At 47.8% G+C, this 19,690-nt stretch overlaps 2 protein-coding genes across 10 annotated transcripts; both read right to left on the bottom strand.

Moving 5' to 3' along the window:
* Positions 1-4,084: 4,084 nt before the first annotated feature.
* pwwp2b (PWWP domain containing 2B) lies at positions 4,085-12,915 on the bottom strand. Of its 2 annotated transcripts, none has more exons than XM_017403822.3 (3): positions 12,490-12,915; positions 7,745-9,451; positions 4,085-5,968 (listed from the first exon to the last, which is right to left on the bottom strand). In XM_017403822.3, exons 1-3 carry the CDS (start codon positions 12,627-12,629, stop codon positions 5,962-5,964), a joined length of 1,854 nt encoding a protein of 617 aa, XP_017259311.1. In that variant the 5' UTR covers positions 12,630-12,915; the 3' UTR covers positions 4,085-5,961. The 2 variants fall into 2 exon arrangements, with proteins under 2 accessions (XP_017259311.1, XP_017259312.1); XM_017403823.3 differs by having other exon boundaries at positions 7,741-9,451; positions 12,490-12,913.
* A 1,191-nt stretch (positions 12,916-14,106) lies between these two features.
* LOC108228283 (leucine-rich repeat-containing protein 27) lies at positions 14,107-19,486 on the bottom strand. 8 transcript variants are annotated; one of them, XM_025003179.2, is made up of 12 exons: positions 18,802-19,480; positions 18,494-18,521; positions 18,053-18,224; positions 17,848-17,978; positions 17,492-17,550; positions 17,013-17,165; positions 16,122-16,305; positions 15,579-15,704; positions 15,272-15,377; positions 14,887-14,972; positions 14,400-14,523; positions 14,107-14,319 (listed from the first exon to the last, which is right to left on the bottom strand). In XM_025003179.2, the coding sequence occupies exons 3-12, from the start codon at positions 18,212-18,214 to the stop codon at positions 14,212-14,214; spliced, it is 1,239 nt and encodes a 412-aa protein (XP_024858947.1). In that variant the 5' UTR covers positions 18,215-18,224; positions 18,494-18,521; positions 18,802-19,480; the 3' UTR covers positions 14,107-14,211. The 8 variants fall into 8 exon arrangements, 7 of the variants coding, with proteins under 7 accessions (XP_024858947.1, XP_024858951.1, XP_024858948.1 ...); XM_025003183.2 differs by lacking the exon at positions 18,494-18,521 and having other exon boundaries at positions 19,389-19,486; XM_025003180.2 differs by lacking the exon at positions 18,494-18,521.
* Between the last annotated feature and the right edge of the window lie 204 nt (positions 19,487-19,690).

Genomic DNA, 19,690 nt, shown 5'->3' with positions numbered 1-19,690 from the left:
GAGCTGCAGACTGATACCAAACAGAACCAAAACCTCAGATCCTAATTTCTCCGCTAGGACAAAAACCTGTTTAAGGTCAGAAGCTGACAGAAGACATGGAGGACATTTTTATTATTTCAGGACAGAAAGACAAGAAGCGGTTCTGTTTTAGTCCAGCAGGTGGCAGCAGAGATCCACAGGAGGAGCTCCTCACTCCTCCAAGTCTTCATCACCTCCTGCAGACCTGCTGATGAAAGTCATGAATACAGGATTATTATTATTTTGATTGTTGTTGTTGTTGTTGATTTAATTTTAGATATGCAGATATGATATCAAATGGAAGCAGGATAATAAAGACAGTTTGCTGTGGTAGTAGCTGAGAGTCATCCCTGACCCACACTGAGGAGATCAGAAACTAAACTCCGGCGGGCGATATGCATTCCTGTTGAATGTTTGGTTTGCTGTGAGTGACTGATGGACTTCAGGACCTGCTTGTCCACTTCCTGCTGTAACTTCCTGTAAACTGGAAGCAGCTGGAGAACCATCTGAGATGGACCCGAGAAGAACCCAGAACCACCTTCAGGCTTCCTTCAGGACCTTCAGTCACCTGGGTGGAGCTCCTGTAATCAGTTTGGGTTTGGGCCGCCTGTCAGAACCTGGGGGGGGTTCAGCTGACCCGGTCCAGATGAGGGCAGTCCTGAGTGACAGGTGTGTGGCAGCCCCGCCCCCCACCCCCACCTGCCTGAAGTCATTCTGTTTGTCCTCCCTCTGACAGCTGCTGCAGATGAAACCCTGTGGATCTGATCTGGATCTGAGGACAAGTTCCAGGTTTGACTGAAAGAATAAAAACCTGCTGAGGAAACATCTCTAAAACACAGACGCCTTGGTTTCTCCTCACGCCTTTCTGCCCAGAAGCTCCTCAGTGTGGGCTGGAGGCTCTGAGTGGATGCTGAGTCATCATGAGTCAGCAGAACAGCTGAATCATCTCAGTCAGAGGTTGGAACAGCATCTTCATGAAGAGGTTCAGCACTTTCATTTAACTTTAATCTCATTGTTCTGTTTCAGATCTGAGCTTCAGAAACAACTCAGAATTTCTCCATGTGGCTGAAGGTGTGTGTGTGTGGGGGNGGGGGTGGATGGGGGGATAATTACTGCTATAAATAAAGACAAATCAAAGAAACCTTCATTTAAACCCTTAAAGGATGACGATGAACGCCTGAAAAGCCACAGAGGCAGCTGCTGATTTCCTCCCTGCTGTGTGTGTGTGTGTGTGTGTGTGAGGTCGTTAGACGCCGCTGTGGCTTCAGGGATTGTGGGAGAGAAACGTCTCCGCTGGATTTTATCTCCATCCTTTAGTCATTAAAGAAAGAATTTCGATCGATTTAATGAGTTTGTTGCTGTTTTTATTGCTCCAGTTTACAGACGGGACAGAAGAATCTGTTTTAATCAACGTGAAACTCTTTGGTCATTTATCTTGACTGTGGAGGTCCTGTCTGAAGCCAGGAGGTGTCCACGGTTCTGACAGATGTTCCCGTGGTGTCCGTCCATCAGCTCCAGATATCTGTGAGCTCCTCCCTCGGCGGTTTGGTTCTTGGTTGAGCTTCTCTTCTGCAGTTTGCAGCGCGGCTAATGTAACTCTGTCCGGATCTCTCTGAGATCTCTGAGCTCTGGGAGTTCTTGTCCTGTCTGTCTGGTTCTGCTTCCTTCTGTTGTTTGAAACTGTTTTGGGTTTCAGCCTCACACGCTGCTGCTTCTTCCTTCGTTGTGATGATGGCGGTTTCTGTCTTCCTCATGTTAATGCTGAGGACAACCTTCTCACTTTCTCCACCTGAATGTTCTGCAGACAGGAGCTCATATCACAGGTAAGCTGGCTGATGCAATCTGCAGGAGCAGCTGGCTCACACACACACACACACACACGGTAACACCCCATGCTGCCTGGAGTCTCTGCCAGCAGAATAACCGTAAACTGCCAGCAGCCATGTGAGACTTGATTAAAGTCTAATAACACATAGTCGTCGTGTTTCAGAGCTGATCTGAAACTGACCCGAGGTCCAAAGCTTCAGCTGCAGAAACACTTTCTTCTCTCCTCACCTGAGTGTGTGTTTTCTCACACACACACACACACACACACTCAGTGTTTCCTTCAGGCCTGCCTCAAACAGGGAAACATCCACCGGTCCGAATGTGTTGATGTCAGCTGACTTCTCCAGATGTGGGTCTGAACTGAAGAGAGGGTTGGAGACTGACCCCCCCACCATCTGTGGAGGGGGACATGGAGGGGACGTACAGCAGGACAGTGTCTCACCTGTCTCCTCACCTGAGTCACAGCCACACGTGGGATTTGGAGCATTAAAGAAATTTGCAAATCAAATGTTTTCAAATCGTCCCTGAGTTCCTGCAGACACCTGGAACTCAGCGTGAACTCTTCAAGTCTTTGAGAGGACGGAGACGAAACTGAGACTGGGACATCAGATCCTGTCCCCGGACTTACACAGAGCGGTCCCCACCGTCACCGTCACACTTTTATAAAAGATTATTGCACAACAGAAGCTTAGTTCCTGCAAATGTTGACCAAAAAGCCTGAAAGATTCTGAGACACTCACAGGAAGTCTCTGTTGTCCTGAAAGCTTCCGTCTCTGACTGCTGTCCAACGTTCTGCTGGTTTCTGTCCTCTGCAGGGACCTGGGATGCTGATCTGAGGAGTGGGGGGGCAGCAGGATTCATGTGTTCACTTGTCCATGATGGTGAACGCTGTCTTCAGTAAATGTTTCCAGTTGTTCTCAGCATCTGGATCCAAACACTGACGGAGTGAAGTGAAAGCATGAATATTCATGGGGCTGATGAACGGATGAGGACACAAACAGAAATATATCAAACATGTTTAAAAGAACAAGAAATAAACGAATCAATACAACAGAAGCTGAAGTCAAACAGCCAGGATCAGTAATGATGAAGAAGACGGAGGAATCTGCGGTGAATCATCTTAGAAGCTGATCAGTTTGATGAAAGCTGGAACTGAAGGAGGACTTTCTGTAAAGCTCGGTGACCTTTCACCTCTCCTTCCTGAATGTTCCTGTCAGACGAGGAGCTTCTCCAGGCTGGAGGACAATCAGAGGACAAAGAAGGACACGGGAGGACACCCAGAGGACACTGGGAAGAGTAAACTGTTTCTGCCTTAAACCTCCTGTTTTATCTGAACGCCCATCCCCCTCTCTGCAGGCCGGGGACGGTGGGGGCAGGGCGTCCCCGGGGCCCGAAGACAGCTGCTCGGGGAGGCTGAGCAGAACCACGCTCAGCAAGACTCACACAAGAAGCCAGGACCGGACCGGACCGGACCGGCCCGGCCTGAAAGGAGGAAAGCCTCAGTGTTTGCTCAGTCGGTCCTCCTGGGTCAATATTTGCAGAAAGCCTCTGAGAGACAGAGGAGGCAGGACGCTGCTGAAAGAGACGGGCCTGGGTTCTGATGCTCAGGTCCCAGGTTCTGACCCGGGAACCATCCCAGACCCTGAGCTGACGGGAGGTCAGAGGTTATCCTGCCTCCTCCTTCCAGTTTAGGAAGCAGCTCCACCTGCTGCAAACAGGAAGGAGGACCTTGTGTTCCTGAGGTGTGTGTGTGTGAGGGTGTGTGTGTGTGAGAGGGTATGTGTGTGTGTGTGAGAGGGTGTGTGTGTGTGTGTGAGAGGGTGTGTGTGTGTGTGTGTGTGTGTGTGTGTGTGTGGACTCCAGGGCTGACAGAGAACAGGGTGTTTGTTGTGTAAACAGGTGGATGTTCAGGTAAAGCTGTTATGGTGTCAACAGTTGGAGCCGCAGAGCTTCAGTCTGCAGATCTGAGCTTAGAGCCCAGAAACATCCTGACCAGAGGTTCTCAGGAGGAACCTTCAGGCTCCGAGGTTCTCAGGTGGAACCTTCAGGCTCCGAGGTTCTCAGGTGGAATCCTTCAGGTTCCGAGGTTCTCAGGAGGAACCTTCAGGCTCCGAGGTTCTCAGGAGGAACCTTCAGGCTCCGAGGTTCTCAGGTGGAACCCTTCAGGTCGGGTTCGAGCGTCGGCTCCCAGAATCAAACTACAGGAAACTTCTTCAGCACACACACTCGTACACACGGCACCAGTATTGCTGTATATTTTATTGTATTTACAGGACATGGAAATAAAAAAGTAGCCAATAAGATCGAGCGACATTAGACGGTGACGTTGCTCCATGAGGGGAGGAGCCTGTCGAGGGTCTCCGCCCTCTGCTGCGTTTAACAAAAACCATCCCAACAGGAAGAGACGCCGTCTCCTAAAACATAAACCAACATGGAGCCCGGGTTCTGGGTCCAGACCGGACCGGCACCACGGAGACCAGCAGCTGAGCTGGGGGTCAGAACCACAGACCGGGGGGCGTCTCTACCCCCCAGAGCCGCTCCGAGACCGAGTCCAGCAGGGCGGTGCTGTAATCTGAGTAAATCCAGCTGTAATCTGAGTCAGTCCAGCTGTAATCTAACAGTCCAGCTGTAATCTGACTCAGTCCAGCTGTAATCTGAGTAAATCCAGCTGTAATCTGTAGTTTCCTCAGGACTCCGTCCTGCAGCTGATTCAGTTTTTCTCGCCAACTAAACTGCGGTCTCGCTTCACGGCGGCTCCAGGAGTTCAGTCGGGTCGAAGGTACAGCAAGAGACGAGGACACCAAAGTCAAAATGGAAGGATTTAAAGGGATATTCCAGCACTTCTGAGGTGGAGTTCAGTAGAAGAGTTACACCAGAGTTGAACTTTATCTCCTCAAACTGAGCTGTCTACAACAGGTAAGATATTAACTGTTCATGAAGGTGGCATCTCACAGAGCTGTTGGGAGACTAGCTGTGGGAAAGTTGTGAGAAAAGATTCCCTGAACTCTGAGTGTTGCTGACGAAGCAACCAGCTGTTAAACCTCCCAGCCCAGTGAGAGATCACCTTTCCACTCAATCCCACCTCAAAACATCTGGTGTCCCTCAGAATGGTACAATAAAATACTACAGAACAATGGAAGGTTGTTTCTATCTCCAAGGCAGCAAACAGTCGAGCTCCTGCTGCCTCTCGAGGCTGTTTCTCACACTAGTGTTCACAGCAGGCCACCAAGGTACAGATAAAGTGCTTTTCTCTATAGTGTGTCACTTTAAATAATTCAAAATGGTTCTCAGGAAGTCTGAATGGTTAGGAGGAGGAAAGCAAACAGGACACTGAAATGAAAAAGAGTCACAACACGATCTTCAGGGAGGTGGGTATAAATACATCCACGGGGATCTCTCCAGTCTCTGGAAGGAGACGTTCACATTTTCTAAAGGAAAAGGATTCAGAGTAAGACTTTAAACTGTGGAGCTGGTCCCAGGCCCCAGGTCCCAGGCCCCAGGTCCCAGGTCTCAGGTCCAAGGCCCCAGGCCCCAGGTCCCAGGCCCCAGGTCCCAGGTCCCAGGCCCCAGGTCCCAGGCCCCAGGTCCCAGGCCCCAGGCCCCAGGTCCACCAGAGGAAGAGGAGGGAGGGGGTCACATGACGGGGCCGCGGCTCCCTCTGGCTGGATGAGCAGGACCCGCAGAGGATCCGACCCACGGAGGACCCGCAGAGGACCCGTGGAGGACCAGTGGAGGACCAGTGGAGGACCCGACAGCAGCACAAGGAGGTTCTGAAAGACTAACTGGATTTCTTCAGCCCATTAGAGACAATAAATACATTCAGTCCTTGTAGTGTTTTTATTCGGCTCGACTGAAATATGATTAAATCTAAAAATAAAAAAAAGAATCAAAAAACGAGTTCAGAGTTCCTCGCAGACCTTCACGTCTTTTTGTTGTGTTTTGCTCCCTTTTCCCGTCTCAACAATCCTCCACATTGACGGCCATTTTCCACCAGCATGGAGAAAAGAATAATAATAATAATAAAAAAGAGCGGGATGTAAATAGTAACCGTGGCGACCACACGTCCTCCGTCCTGGGCCTTGATGAGGGGGTCAGAGGTCATTTGAACCTCGGTCCTCAGCTTCTGCACAGGAAGAAAGAGGAGAAACCAGAGTAAACATGGCAGGAATGAGCAGAAACACACTTCCTGTCTGACGGCTGTAAAAGCACCAAATATGGCCTCTGAAGCTGGGAGTGTTTACTCTGAGTCAACTCTGAGCTCAGCAGATCAGGACACCTAAACCCAGAACCACGGCGCGGTTCTCAGATGGTACCGAAACTACATGATCGCTCATTTTCTAAACCCTTTCAATGTGGCGGTGGCGTTAAAGGCGTGTTCACATGTGACGTTCTGAAACCGGTTTGAATCCGGTTCAGGTGATCTGACTGTATGAGGTCAGGATCCACTGAGACCTGGACCCGGTTCAGATTTTATAGAGTTACCTCCTGATGAGCCAACAGAACCGACAGGAGGATGAGGACATGACGAAGACAGGACGAAGACAGGATGAGGACAGGATGAGGACAGAATGAGGACAGGATGAGGACAGGATGAAGACAGGATGAGGACAGGATGAGGACAGAATGAAGACGAAAACATCTCCAGTGATCGTTGTCTAAAGATCCCAACCCCTGGAGGTCCCGTGGGTCACCTCAGACCAGGACCTCAGACCAGGAGGTCCTGCAGCCAGGATCAGGACTAACTGTGTTCAGACTGACAAACGGGACCAGGTACGGGGGACCAGGTACAGAGGTCTAGGTACGGGGGTCCAGGTACGGGGGACCAGGTACGGAGGTCCAGGTACGGGGGTCCAGGTACGGGGGACCAGGTACGGAGGTCCAGGTACGGGGGTCCAGGTACGGGGGTCCAGGTACGGGGGACAAGGTACGGAGGTCCAGGTACGGGGGTCCAGGAACGGAGTAAATATTCAGGGGGTCCAGGTAAGGGGTCCAGACCACCTCTGAAGTTGGTTTGAGTGAAAACATTTTCTTCTGATCCGTCTCTAATCTGTCGGCAGGTGATAACAACAAATGTGAACACGCCCAAAGGGATATTTCAGCCATTTTGAAGTGGGGCTTTGAAGAGTTACCTGCTGTAGACAGTTTGTAAATTACCTCAAGTTGGAGAAAGAGTTTAATTCTGACAGGACTGATGAACTAATGGCTGGTCTGAACAGTTCATGTGAACACCGTTTCATCAGCTGCTTCATACAAGATTATTTATTAAGTTCTGTCATTGTTCACTGGTGCAAAAAGCAGCAGCAGCTAGCTGTAGCACTTCCAGTTTGGCCCTGGCTGTTAGCTCGATGATCCCGTCAGAACTGATCCATTTCTCCAAGTGAAGCTCGTTCACAGAACCATCTACAACAGTTCCTAACTCTTCCTCAGAACCACACTTCAAAATGTCTGAACGATCTCTTTAATCCTACTGAGGGGCGCTGAGGAGGTGGGAGGAAGTTTGAGCTTTCAGTTCGGTACCTGAGCTGAACAGAACCACCAAACCTGCTGACTCAGCAGCAGCATCTGTCCAATCAGACCCGAGTCTAAAACGACTTCCTGAACTCTGCGGGTCGGTTCTGTCAGACAGGACTTAGAAAAGAAACCAGCTGCAGCTCGAGTTGGAGACTGGATTAGTCATCTGGTTAAAACAACTAGTTAAGGACTTAACCGAGCACGCCAACACAAACAAACGGGTTAAAGCCTCAGATAAGCTGCCGTGTGCTGCAGCGTCACAGTAAAACGTTAAGAAAAGCGTATTCAGAGGCTGAAGGTCGAAGGTCGAATGTGGAGAAACTCAGGCTGCAACAGGAAACTCCTGTCAACCCTCTAAAGGTTCTTCCTGGATGAGAGACGTACCTACGTGTCGCCGTGGGACAGCAGCGATGTGATCTCTGGACCCATGTGCCCCACAGCCTTGGCGGCCTCCAGGATGGCTCTCCGGTACATGCCCTTCTTCTTGCGGTTGAAGCGGGACCTGAAGAACTCTCTGAACGGCGACAGTTTGGCCACAGACAGCTGGGAGGTGGTGGGGGAGCCGAACCATGCCACCTTGGCCTGGGGCCACTGGGCCTCACACTGGGCCGTCTCCTGTTTGCCGGCGCCGCTGATGCTGAGGACTCGGGCTGGCCACCAGGGGAAGCCGTGGATCTTCCCCCACACGATGTCGCCCACCGTCACGGCGTGACCCTCCTCTGTCACACACTTGGTCATGCTGCGGGTGTGAAGCCGCACGGTGAGCGGCGGCACCGTCTTACAGCTGTCCCGAGGAGTCACAGAGGACGAGGTGACGGAGAGGTCTTCACCTGGTGCCAGATCACAGAGCTCAGGTGAGGTTCCCTCGGAGCTGAAGGACTTGGACTCGTCCAAGCTGTCGCTGCTGCAGACGGACAGGCTCGAAGAATCCGCTTTACGCTTACGGAAGTTGATCAGGAGGGTCAGGTCGCTGTGGTTGCGCTCTGCCTCCTCTCCAGAACTCCCGGACCATAACTCCAAGGAGTTCTTCCCTTCTCCTGAGTCTTCAGAGTGGGGAAGACATGGACCGGGGACCCTGGGACTTTGTCTTGTGCTGCCTTCAACAAGTTCTGCCTCGTACTCCACCATGGTCTCCTCCCCCTCGCTCTGAGGAGGTCTCAACCGGATCTTTGGACATGACGGGTCCTGGCCGACCGTTGCAAAAGGCCTGGTTAGTTTGAGTTTTGGAATAGAGACCGTAAGACCAGACCGAGTGGCGTCCAGAATGTGCCGCTGTTCCTTGGCGTCCGCGGACGCTTTGCTGTTCTGCACCAGCTGCTTTGGGCAGAACGGTTTGATGGAACCGTGGACCCGTGAGGGGATCTTTATGACCTCCCCCTTTCCCTGCGGAGTGCTGTAAGAGATCTTAATGACAGGACTGTGGGGGATCACGTCCCCTGCAGAGTATTTCTCCCCATCAGCCTCCCCCCGTTTGTCCTTTCTGAGACGCTTGCTGTCCAGGCTGGTGGCGTTTTCACGTCTCTTGGTGTCCTTGCTTCCAATGACATCATCTTTTCTGGACAGCTTGGCTGGAGCGTCCCTAAAATCGCCATCATCGTCGCTCTGGGGGGCATTTTCTTTCCTGGAAGTCTTGCTGTTGCTCATGCCATCTTTGCTGTCTTCATCGCTATTTAGTGTGTTCTTGCACTTTTCACAGAGGACCTGCCGCGGCCGCAGGCGGATGGTACTTATGGTCATACGGCCGGGTTCTCGCGACCGCCTCTTCTTTCTCTTGATTGGTCGCGGAGGCGGTTGAGGAACCCATTGGCTGTAGGTGTGGCGCACCCATAAGGGCTGAGGGAAGGGGGCTCCTTCAAAATAAGGAGGGTAAGGAGTCTGTCCAGCTGGGAGCGGTGTGAGGACGGGGCAGGGTGGAGGTGCAGTGGGTGTGCTGCTTTCAGGGACACTGTTCTCATCCTTTGGTCTGTTGGAAGCCTGGCTGGGGGATTTGGGAACCGGCTCTTCGCTCAAGATTTCAGGGATTTCACAGGCTGGTTTCGATATGGAGCAGTTCTCCAGTTTTGCTGTGAATTCTGGGAGGCAGAAGAGGCCAGTCCTGAAAAGAAGAAGAAAAACAAAACAGATAAAAATATAATTTCACATCTTAGAGTCTTTTTTAAGGCTACAGTTAAACAACCCTCTAAAACACGGACACTGTGGTGAAATGTTCCTTTTGTTTGAGAAATTTGATGCAAATCAGGAAAAAAAAAAATTAGCTGCTTCACAGTTTGATGAAGACAAAAAAAAACTGTCTATAAACATTCCTACATGAAGTATGCCTCGCTTTAAAAACCTGCAGAACAGGAAGTCATGTTCAGAGCAATTATTATGGAAAATTAATTTTCAGAACCGATCATTTAAAAACTTATTTAAACTTTCACACTTCCTTCAGTTGGACATGAAACTCTGGGGTCACTTCCTGCTGGAAAATCACAACATTTCTGCCAAAATAACTGTAACACAAAACGAAAGGTTACAATAACAGCATTTCTATTCACGTCTTTAAGGCCTGGAGTCATTTTAAGATGGCCGCAAACCCACTTTAGAAGAGGGCCGGCTCGGTCTATAAGCTAATATTAGCTTGTCTGAGCAGATCCGGTGGTTCTCACAAATGCTACTCAGTTTGACATTACACGGGTATTTTTACTGAGATGATATTTGTGGCAGACGTTCGCCGGGCGGCGCCGGAGGAGCTGCGAGGCGCCAATAACAACCACGAGGTGAAGGTCAGGGAAGCCATGTTTGAATCGTGACGCCATGAAGAATAAAACTGTTCCAACAACTGAGGCTGTATGAGCAGCCATTAGGGGTCCAACAGAACATCTGATTGGACCAAAACTTTCAGGACGGGTTTTTTGGTTCAGCTCACACGGGCACTGAACGACTGCGGCGTTCAGAAACACGCCCACAGCAAAGTTCTGACCCGACCCCCCGGGGGGAAAGGTTCTGTTGAATAACTTAGCAGAAAAAATGACGGGATTTTAATAAGATAAGAGCCGATTTCTTCACTTCTCCAGTTTAAGTCTTCGTAGGGAAGCTGACGAGACAGAAAGCTTTGTGTCGGCCATGTTTAACAGGATCAGGGCGTGACACTGAACAGAACCAGCCAGAACCAGCCGCCTGCAGCGCTCAAACAGCCCCTCACTAACGGTTCAGATCAGGACGAATTCAGAACAAACAACTAAACTCTGCTGTAAAAACGCCCGTTTTAAACACGCTGACAGGAAGAAAACCACGTTTTACAGTTCTCTTCTGTCAGCATTTATCCAGCAGCTGTAAGCAACAAGCTTTTATTTACTTCTGTTTAACGTGTTTATTTTATATAACTAATACTGTAACAAACCCTGTACTCTGATTTATACCTGAATGTACCTAAATGTGTACTAACTGACTGAAAACATACCACACCCTGAAGTACTAAACTCGGAGTTTTACTACTATCTACAACAGGCAAGTTATTAGATATTTATAGGTTTTCTGCAGAACCCCACTTCAAAATGCCTGAACTATCCCTTTAACGTGTTGCGTCTCGCTCTGACGGGATGACTGAACCTCTCGGGGTCACCTGTAGTCGAAGGTAAAGTGTTGTGGGGGATGGGATTCTGCTCTTTGGCTCTAAAGCACAAACGTCACAGAGCTTTTCTGGGAAAGTCATGAAATCCGTTTTAAATTCTGGGACAAACAAACGTGTCCAATCAAGACGTCCTTTAAAGACAAGCGTAAATGTTGTCCTGCTTTAGGCAGAGGACAAAGACCTGGACCCACCACGGACACACAGAAACAATCCCAGGAATCCAGTTTGTTGCTGCATCCAGGAACGCTCAGGGCTCCTGTGTGGGGAGATTATTAATTAGTGCACGTTTGGGGGAGCTCATTTTCCTCCCCAGGAGAAGAAGCTGGCAGAGATCTGTGAATAATGGTCTCTTGGTGACGTGCTCCAGCCTTCCTCTGTATAAAGCTGCCAGATATTAGGCTTGAATGTGACTGACAGCAGGGCTGTTCCAGGGAGCAGGCAGGACGCCTCGGGGCAAATTACAAGGACGAAAAATATGACAAAAAAAGATTCACTAATGCTGCTGCCATTTCACGCTGCGCTCGCTGAGATCACTGAATGATGGGGCATATTGAAAAGGCAGAGGGAAACAATGAAAGGAAATGAATTTCCCCTGAGCTGAAAAGGAAGAAGTTACATTTTGTCTCTGACAAGGCGTAAAATATGGGTTTATTTTAAGTTATTCGGAGGCCTGCCTTTTCCCATCAGGGTGGGTTCTTCTCAGGGCAGCTTGGCCTCTTCTTACAGAAAGGAAAGCTGGTGAGATTTTGATTCTGCTCGTCTATAAATAGTGTAAGCCAAAGCGAGAGAGACATAAGGCTTCCACATGTGACGAACAGAAAGAGATAAGAAATGTCGAAATATACCTGCTTTATTCTTTTATTTCAGTTTATTATGAAAGAAAGGGCCTTTTGTGTCAGAGCCAGCAAAGGTCACCACTTCTACAGCTGGGTTTAAGACAAATGATCACACTGGTGACAGATTACATGTTAGTTATCTTATTTTCTGTTGTTTTATAGATTAGAAACCACTGGCTATAAAACAAGGGAACATTAAAATCAACAACAATCTTTCTGGTTATTTTTTACACTACAGCAGAAAACTAATCCATCTGAAAGCATAAACACATTAAATTAGTCCTGATTCATAGGTAGGGACGAGTAAAAGTCTTTTTATTTCCTTCATTATGTCAGATGTGTTTCAGTATTTATTCAGGCTAACAATGAGCTACAGATGGATTCTGTGTGACAGCAGCTGCTGCTCAGCTTTTAGGAAATAATACCAACACACACAGCTACTAATGACACATACTCCTAAACAAAAGCATCAAAACCGGAGGTTTTTGTTTCATTAAGTAAAATAAAACCAGTTTGTCATTAGCCAGTGAGCTAGCCGACAGCTAGCCTGTCAGCAACAATAACCCATGTATTTTAGGCCCAGGTGGCTAACAAAGCTAACTTAGCATTAAAGCTACATTAGCCATTAGCACACTTTTTAAAAACTTAAATTTCTGACAAAAACCTAAAGAAAATAAGACTCACTTTTTGTTTGAGTCGAGTAAAACTCCCGTGTAGTTCCTCTCCCGGTAGGTGAGCGTCACCACCAGCGTGTCGTTAACTATATGATCGATAGTGACAGGTATCCGAGAGCCGGCCCGCAGCTCCTCGGCCGCAGCCTCCATGTTTCCCGGGATGGCGTGTCCGGCTCCGCGGTACTCGATCCCGGCAAAGGGAGCCACGGTCGCGTCGGCCGAAGATCCGTCTCCCCTCGCTATTTGGAGCAGGAGGCTACAGCAGGGCAGAAAATGACGCCATCACCCCCACCTAGGCAATTAGAACCGAAGTGCCGCCGCTGACATCACGCTGCCTGCCGGCTGAAGGCCTCCCCTCCTCTCTGCTCGGAGAGGGCATCCATTAACTGAACACTGAGCCCGGTACCGGTACCGGCTCCGGGTCCGGATCATACCGGATCAGACACAACTTCCATCATCTCCGTGTCAGCAAAGTCATGAAGTTAAAACAGACTTTAAAAAAAGGGAATAATTAAAGAAAAGTAGGTGTCCACAATCTTAAAATAGCAGCTGAAGTTATAAACATTTGGGTGTCAGTTTGACGTTTGCAGGTAAATATATACAATAATAACTGATATCTGATAAAAATATACAGCCTGATTGTTCAGATTATCTGAGAGATAAGTGGATTAAACAGGTTTATGTTGGTGTGACCATAAACATCACAATATTTCCTTTTGAGCCTGAAAGGTTCAATAAATGAGGTTTTATATGATTGTTATAAAATATACAGTAAGTAAATAGTTTAAATAGTTCCACATCAGCAACAAATGGGCTGTTATCTTAAAATAATATGTTTATTTGGCGTCAAATTCAAAGAGATAATCCAGACCTTTGGAAGTGGGTTTGAACATCAATATCTTACCTGCTGCAGATAGTGCTGACGAGCTAATGGCTAGTCTGAGGAGGGGAAACCAAACACCAGATTAAATTACCCTAAAACACAGATATTTACAGACTTATATTAATAATAAAAACACTTATAATGGTAATATAAAAACATCTACTAATACTAAAAATAACATAAATTAAAGGCCTAACATTGATGAATGCACGTCACCCGCCACTTTAAAGCCAGAGTTGCAATGTTTTAGATGAGAAAAGACGCAGCTGTTGACATTTTTAACTTCATGTTGAAGATGATGCTCAGCTCAGTTCTGCCACGCTGCTTGTTACCGCTGCAGTTCTTAATTTTTATTTTTATCTGATTATACTCTTTTGTTTGTTCATTAAAACCCCCTGGAGACTTGTCCAGTTGTCCCTGTGTTGGACTGAGACCCGTCCAGGTGTCCCTGTGATTGACTGAGACCTGTCCAGTTGTCCCTGTGATGGACTGAGACCTGTCCAGGTGTCCCTGTGATGGACTGAGATGTGTCCAGTTGTCCCTGTGATGGACTGAGACCTGTCCAGTTGTCCCTGTGATGGACTGAGACCCGTCCAGTTGTCCCTGTGATTGACTGAGACCTGTCCAGGTGTCCCCTCCTCTCACACAGGGACCTGGAGACAGAGACCAGCTCCCTGTGACTCGGGGAGGAAAGCAGGTGAAGAGGAAGGATGTTTGTTCTTCAGTTTAAAGACAGACGCGTCCTTTGATGCATCAAAGATCATTTATTGATTTCTAACACATGAAATTAACTTTGATCTACAGAAATCCTGCTTCTGGAGCATCTCATTGAAAAAGGACTTCAGGTTTTTACTTTTCCGACGTCTCAGAGGGAAACCTGCTCCAGCTGTCTGCAGTGAAGATGGTGAAACAGTTTTCTAAATGTCTTCCCAGAAGTCGTGCCTGTGACTTCCTCACCTGCGGAAACAGAAACTGGATCAGTACCATAAGTCAGTACCGGGTTTGGGACAGAGTGAGAAATGGATCGTGGTTCTGACTTCTTCCACGTCCTCCTCCTCGGCTGCCTCCGTCTGCTCCGACACGGAGCCTCTGGGATTCCTGCGTCTCTCCTGGATCCTCTCGACACAGGTCCGGATGTGCCTCTGCAGCTCCCGGGCCGATCTGCAAGGGTCAAAGGTCAACAGTTCACATCAGAGCCTCAGTGTTTGGCTGCATCGGTTAATCCGGTTACCAGAACCTGCAGATGTTCTACATGTGTGCAGCTGCTGTTTGGAGTCTTTAGGCTCCATCTGCAGCCAAACTCAAATCATCATTCAGCGTCCAGAATCACGAGCTGATTAAACGAACATATAACCGTCATGGCCGTCCTAACACAGATTTAAAACAAACAAATAAGACAAACTAACATTATCGCCCACCTTCATCCTTCAGCGGCGGGTGATAATGAACATCAGAGGCCAAAGGGAATGAGGATCGTGACTCAGGTTCCAGGATGTATTTTAGTCACTAAGACTTCCTGTTTACCTGTCCTCTTCACTTCCTGCAGTGAAGCCAAAGACCTGCACCTGTGGGTCGGTTCTGGAGTCGGTTCTGGACTCTCCCAGGTCTTCCTGTAACAGAATCAGATGCACATCAAACTAGTTTTCATCTCAGAACTTCTGGCTGTAAAGAATGACACGAGTGTTGCAGAAAATCCTACAAAACTTCAAGTTTATAAGCCCTTCCAGTACCCCCCGCCCCCCGCCCCCGAGAAGCTCCTGACTCCTCTGCTGTGAGATAATCAGCTGCAGCTGAAGCTTTCCTCGGCCTGAACCCCTGAACCCCTGAACCCCTCCACCACCATCCAGATGATTCAGCTCTTCTCCTCACGTCTGGAGGTCTGCTGCCCCCTGTTGGTCGGCAGGCGTACCTCAGCAGGTCTTTGTCTTTCCTGCCTCTTCTTCTTGTGCTCAGAGGTTTTCTTCACCGGGGTTGTTCTGGGGTGTGCACGCTCCTTTGGAAGAGACTTTTGGCTTCTGCAGGGGAGTCAGACAACAGATGAGTGTGATCATTTGGTTTCAGTTTGTTTTTATCTGAAAGTGAGGCGGTCTGGGAACCATCAGGTGTTCTGTGGCTTCTGTCGAGCAGTTCTGAGCCTGTGTTTCGTCTTTGCTGTGGCAGCACAGATAATAACATCAGCAGAATTAGTGAGTGAACTGCAGCTGATGGGAACGTACTTCCTCCACTGCTCTACCAGAGTCCGTTTGTCTCTCAACTCTTTCTTTGTCGCGTGTAACCTCCCTTCTGCTGCCTTCCAGTCCTCACAATCAGCACCTTTTCCAGCCTTGGCACTCGTCTTTTTTCTGAGAAATAAATCACATCAGAACTATTTTAGCTCCAGACTTCTGAGCCTCCGGCAGAGACAGTTTAGGAAATATTTATCTTCTTTCTTCTGTAGAAAATGTCCTTTTGAATTATCTGCAACAATAAATTCATTCACTTCTTCCCTGTGATTGGATAGCAAATAAAGAAGACATTATCTGGAAGGTGAAATAATATTTGTTGTTTGGATCTTCCATGCAAGAAATAAAGAAAGAAGCAATCAGGTTAAGCCTGGTTTTACATCATTAAGCAAAGAAAAAGTGTAATACAGAGTTTAATTTTTTATTTCATTTTGATTTGCTCAGTGGGTGTTTTGTGTTGCTACTATAAAAAAACACAGTTAAATTTAAATAAACTGAAAATTCTTTGTTTCCTCACCTCGTCAGACCTCTGCTTACCTTTTAGTGACAGATCGAAGCTGAGGCTTTGGGCCTTTAGCCTCCTGTGCTGTCGGGTCCAGCTCGGCCCGGTCCAGCGGGACCAGCTTGTCTCTGAGCTCCCTGAACCTCTGCAGCCCGTCCCTGTCCTCTGACTCGTCCTCTGACCCCATCAGCTGCGACAGCTGGAGCTTCTCCACCACTACTGAGCAAACAAACATGGTGTTGGAGGGCAGACGTCTACAGCAGCTTTCCTGTCACACTTTTAAAGGGGTAGCTCGGACATTTGGAAGTGGGGTTCTGTGGATACGTTATGAACAGTTTGATGAGCTAACAGCTGGTCTGAACAGCGAAAACCAAACTGATCCCTGCCGTGTTTACAGGGTGCTGAGTTCTTCCAGCATACCCGTTTTGATGACAGGACGACCTGAGGCCTGATGGACAACAGATGAAGGCTGAGCTGATTACTGGATCTCAGTAAATAACAGTTTCCTCTGCAGGCTGCAGCTTCGCCTTCATTGTTAACCTTTTAAGTTGGGAGATAAATCATTTGATTGAGGGCTCCGGCTTGGCTCATTGTGCAGCAGCAGCATCTCCTGTGGAGGGCTGTCTCGGGCTTCTCACAGCGATTACCTCCAGGCAGAGCGCAGTGACAGAAAGCCCACTGCTTATCGATCATTTTCCATCGGGCTAAAAATATGACCGAGCTGGGAGCTGGAGCTGGAGCGGTGGGGGAGAAAAGGAGGGAGCTAGCCGAGTGGCACGAGCCGTCTCCAAGGGAACAGAAGTCACGGCGGTGAAGTGGTACCAGGGCAAGGAGCTATTTTTGTTTCCAGCCCTCCTATCTTTGACAAAAAGAGCAGATGGCTGGAAGCGCGTGTTCTGCTCAATGTTAAGGTGCCTTTGATTCACCTGCTAAAGTCTCTGTTACAGCGACTGGACGCTGCGCCAGAGCGCTCCTCAGGTACTGCAGGACGGCCTTACACCCCTGCTGCACCACGGCCTGCGGAGGGAAACGAAGGGGGCAGTCCCTCAGATCCAGGCCTCGGAGCGTGCTCACATTCCCTGGAAACAAACCCAAACCGGAAGCTGACTTTGAACATCAATAAACAGCTATCATCACCTGTGGCTCTTCCTCTTATCAGTCAGATATTTGTTCAGTTCCCATTTTAACAGTGCTGTCAGGGAGTGAGAGACACAGGTGTGTGGTTACTGTGGCAACACTAATCAGCCACTGGCAGCAGCTTAGAGGGGAATTTATCTGCCAGTGTATCAGCACAAAGTGAAGCAAGATGCACACATCAGAACAATAAATGTGAATAAATAACAACATGCAGCGTTTGAGAGAAACTTTCAGCTTCCAAAGAGCGACGTGACCAACTTCAACTCACCCAGCTCTGCTGGAAGCTCCGAGACGGGATTTCCTCCCAGGAGAAGCGTTTCCAGAGACCTACAGACGACCCGGCACAGATTACAGAACCGCTCCTGGAGTGACAGCTTGTTCTTCAAGTTCAACAATGACCTGACTGACCCTCTCAGGAAACTTCAGCCTGCCTGTCAGAACTTTATTAAATATGACGTTTACTCTTTGTGACAAACATCATCTTAAAGTTTAGATCAGGAGATTATCTAATGCTTCTGCTGAACCGAAACCCAAACTGATCCGGTCTCAGTGAGGAGCTGGAGCCACAGAAACACTCGGAGATCGATCTGTCGGTGAAATAAAACCAGAAACACGTTTTCTAACCTGTGAGAGCCGATTTCTGCCGGGAGCGACAGGATCAGGTTGTTTCTGAGGTCCAACCACTGCAGCCGGGTCAAACAGAGGAACAGTGAGGCCGGGAGGCTGGAGATCCGGTTCCCCTCCAGACACAGATACTGAGGAGAACAGAACCGGTCACACAGAAACACGACAAACAGCCCAACGAGATGCCGGCTGCTGAGGGACGGACCGTGGTGAAGACTCTGTCCAGGAAACTGTCGGGAACTCGCTTCAGACCCGACCTCGTGACGCTCAGCATGTTCGGGTTCTCCTGAGGTGGAACCCTCTGCTGGTTCTGGGGTTCGACGGCGCCATTTACCCAGAGTTCTTCCTCTCTGTCTGCGGAGGTCATGGTCCTGAAGCTGAGTTTGAAACAAACTGGTGGCTGGAAGTCAGGCTTAAATCTGAGTTAAATCTTTAAACAGTTCTTCAGGTAAAACCTCCAAAGTAAAACTTCAACATTCATTTCAAACATTTAGTTTATTTACAGGAAAAGAATCAAAATTTAAAGCTTTTATTTTGACCCTTCTGCATCCTAACATATAAACGGTCTGATGACCATCAAACTCCTGATTTGGTTTTCTTTTTTATGTTCTGTTGTTCCTTTAGTTTCTTAAACGGCTTTACTTACAGAACCGTTCTGTTTTTCCTTGCTTGTCCTGTGAATGAATGAATGAATGAATGAACACACTATTTAAACCAGAGAAATTAATTTTCTGCCTAAATCCAGAGTGAATGCTGTCCATGAATGGCTGCTGAAATCTGTTGAAGATTTATCAAACTGTTATAGTTAAAACAAGCAGAACAGAAGCTAAAATAAAAACAGAAGCTAAATAAAATAAAATAAAAAACAGGCTAAAAGCAAAACTTGTTCAGAGCTGACATGTAATAAAACATCAACTAAAAGCTAAAAGAGAAAGAAACTTTAAAGAGTAATACCGTGAAGCGGAAGTAGAATTTTGGGTAAAATGGTTCCAGTTTGTTTTTCTTCTTCTTTAAATAAATGGAAGTGAAATAAAAGTTAAAAGTTAAAGTTTTTCACTCTCCGGTCTTTAACTGCCTTCAAACTGTAAAACCCGGCTCAATATCTGAACAAAAATAACTTTACAAACCGTGAAATAAAACTTTCCTCACTCACAGCAACGACTCGGAAGCGTCAGGCCGTAACCATGGCAACGAGGTCAACACAAACTACGGCAACAACCGAGGGGCAAAAAGTCAAACTGCCGTCCTGAGGCTGTTAATATTAAAACAAATGAATATTCTCTGAGAACCTTTCTGTGACCTGGATAAAAGTTATAATATAAATAATAAAATGCGTTTCTAATAAAAGTAAATATGTTTTAATGGACAAATAAAGATAATGCGTGCTTTTTGTAGACTAAATGTTAATCCGGCTCCACCCATCCATCTCCTAATGGGATCATTGTAATAAATCACGGAGGTTTATTTGGGTTAGAGACGGCCGGTACCGGTTCGGTGAAGCGGAAATGTTCCGGCTTCGCTGTGAGAAATCCTCACTTCACCTTGGTTGTCACTCCGGTTTGTTTTCTGGTTTAAATGAGAGAGACGTCGTCTACAACCACCGAGCAGCGCTAACTGCCGCCGTACTCACCGCGCGACGCTAGCATAAATGCTAACGGAGAGGTTCCGGTTTGTACTTTCACAATAAAGGTCTCTTTTTCAGACAAACAAAGACGAGATCCATTAAAACTTTAGTTTTATAGTTTTTCAGAAAAAGGAATGATAAACAACAAAAACAAGACTCCAATCTTAGACAGTAAATACATTAATAAATATAACAAATATTTGTCCTCCACAGATAAAT

Source organism: Kryptolebias marmoratus, linkage group LG22 (genome assembly GCF_001649575.2).
Source record: "Kryptolebias marmoratus isolate JLee-2015 linkage group LG22, ASM164957v2, whole genome shotgun sequence".
Lineage (NCBI taxonomy): Eukaryota > Metazoa > Chordata > Actinopteri > Cyprinodontiformes > Rivulidae > Kryptolebias > Kryptolebias marmoratus.
This window is presented reverse-complemented; position numbering and strand designations above follow the sequence as displayed.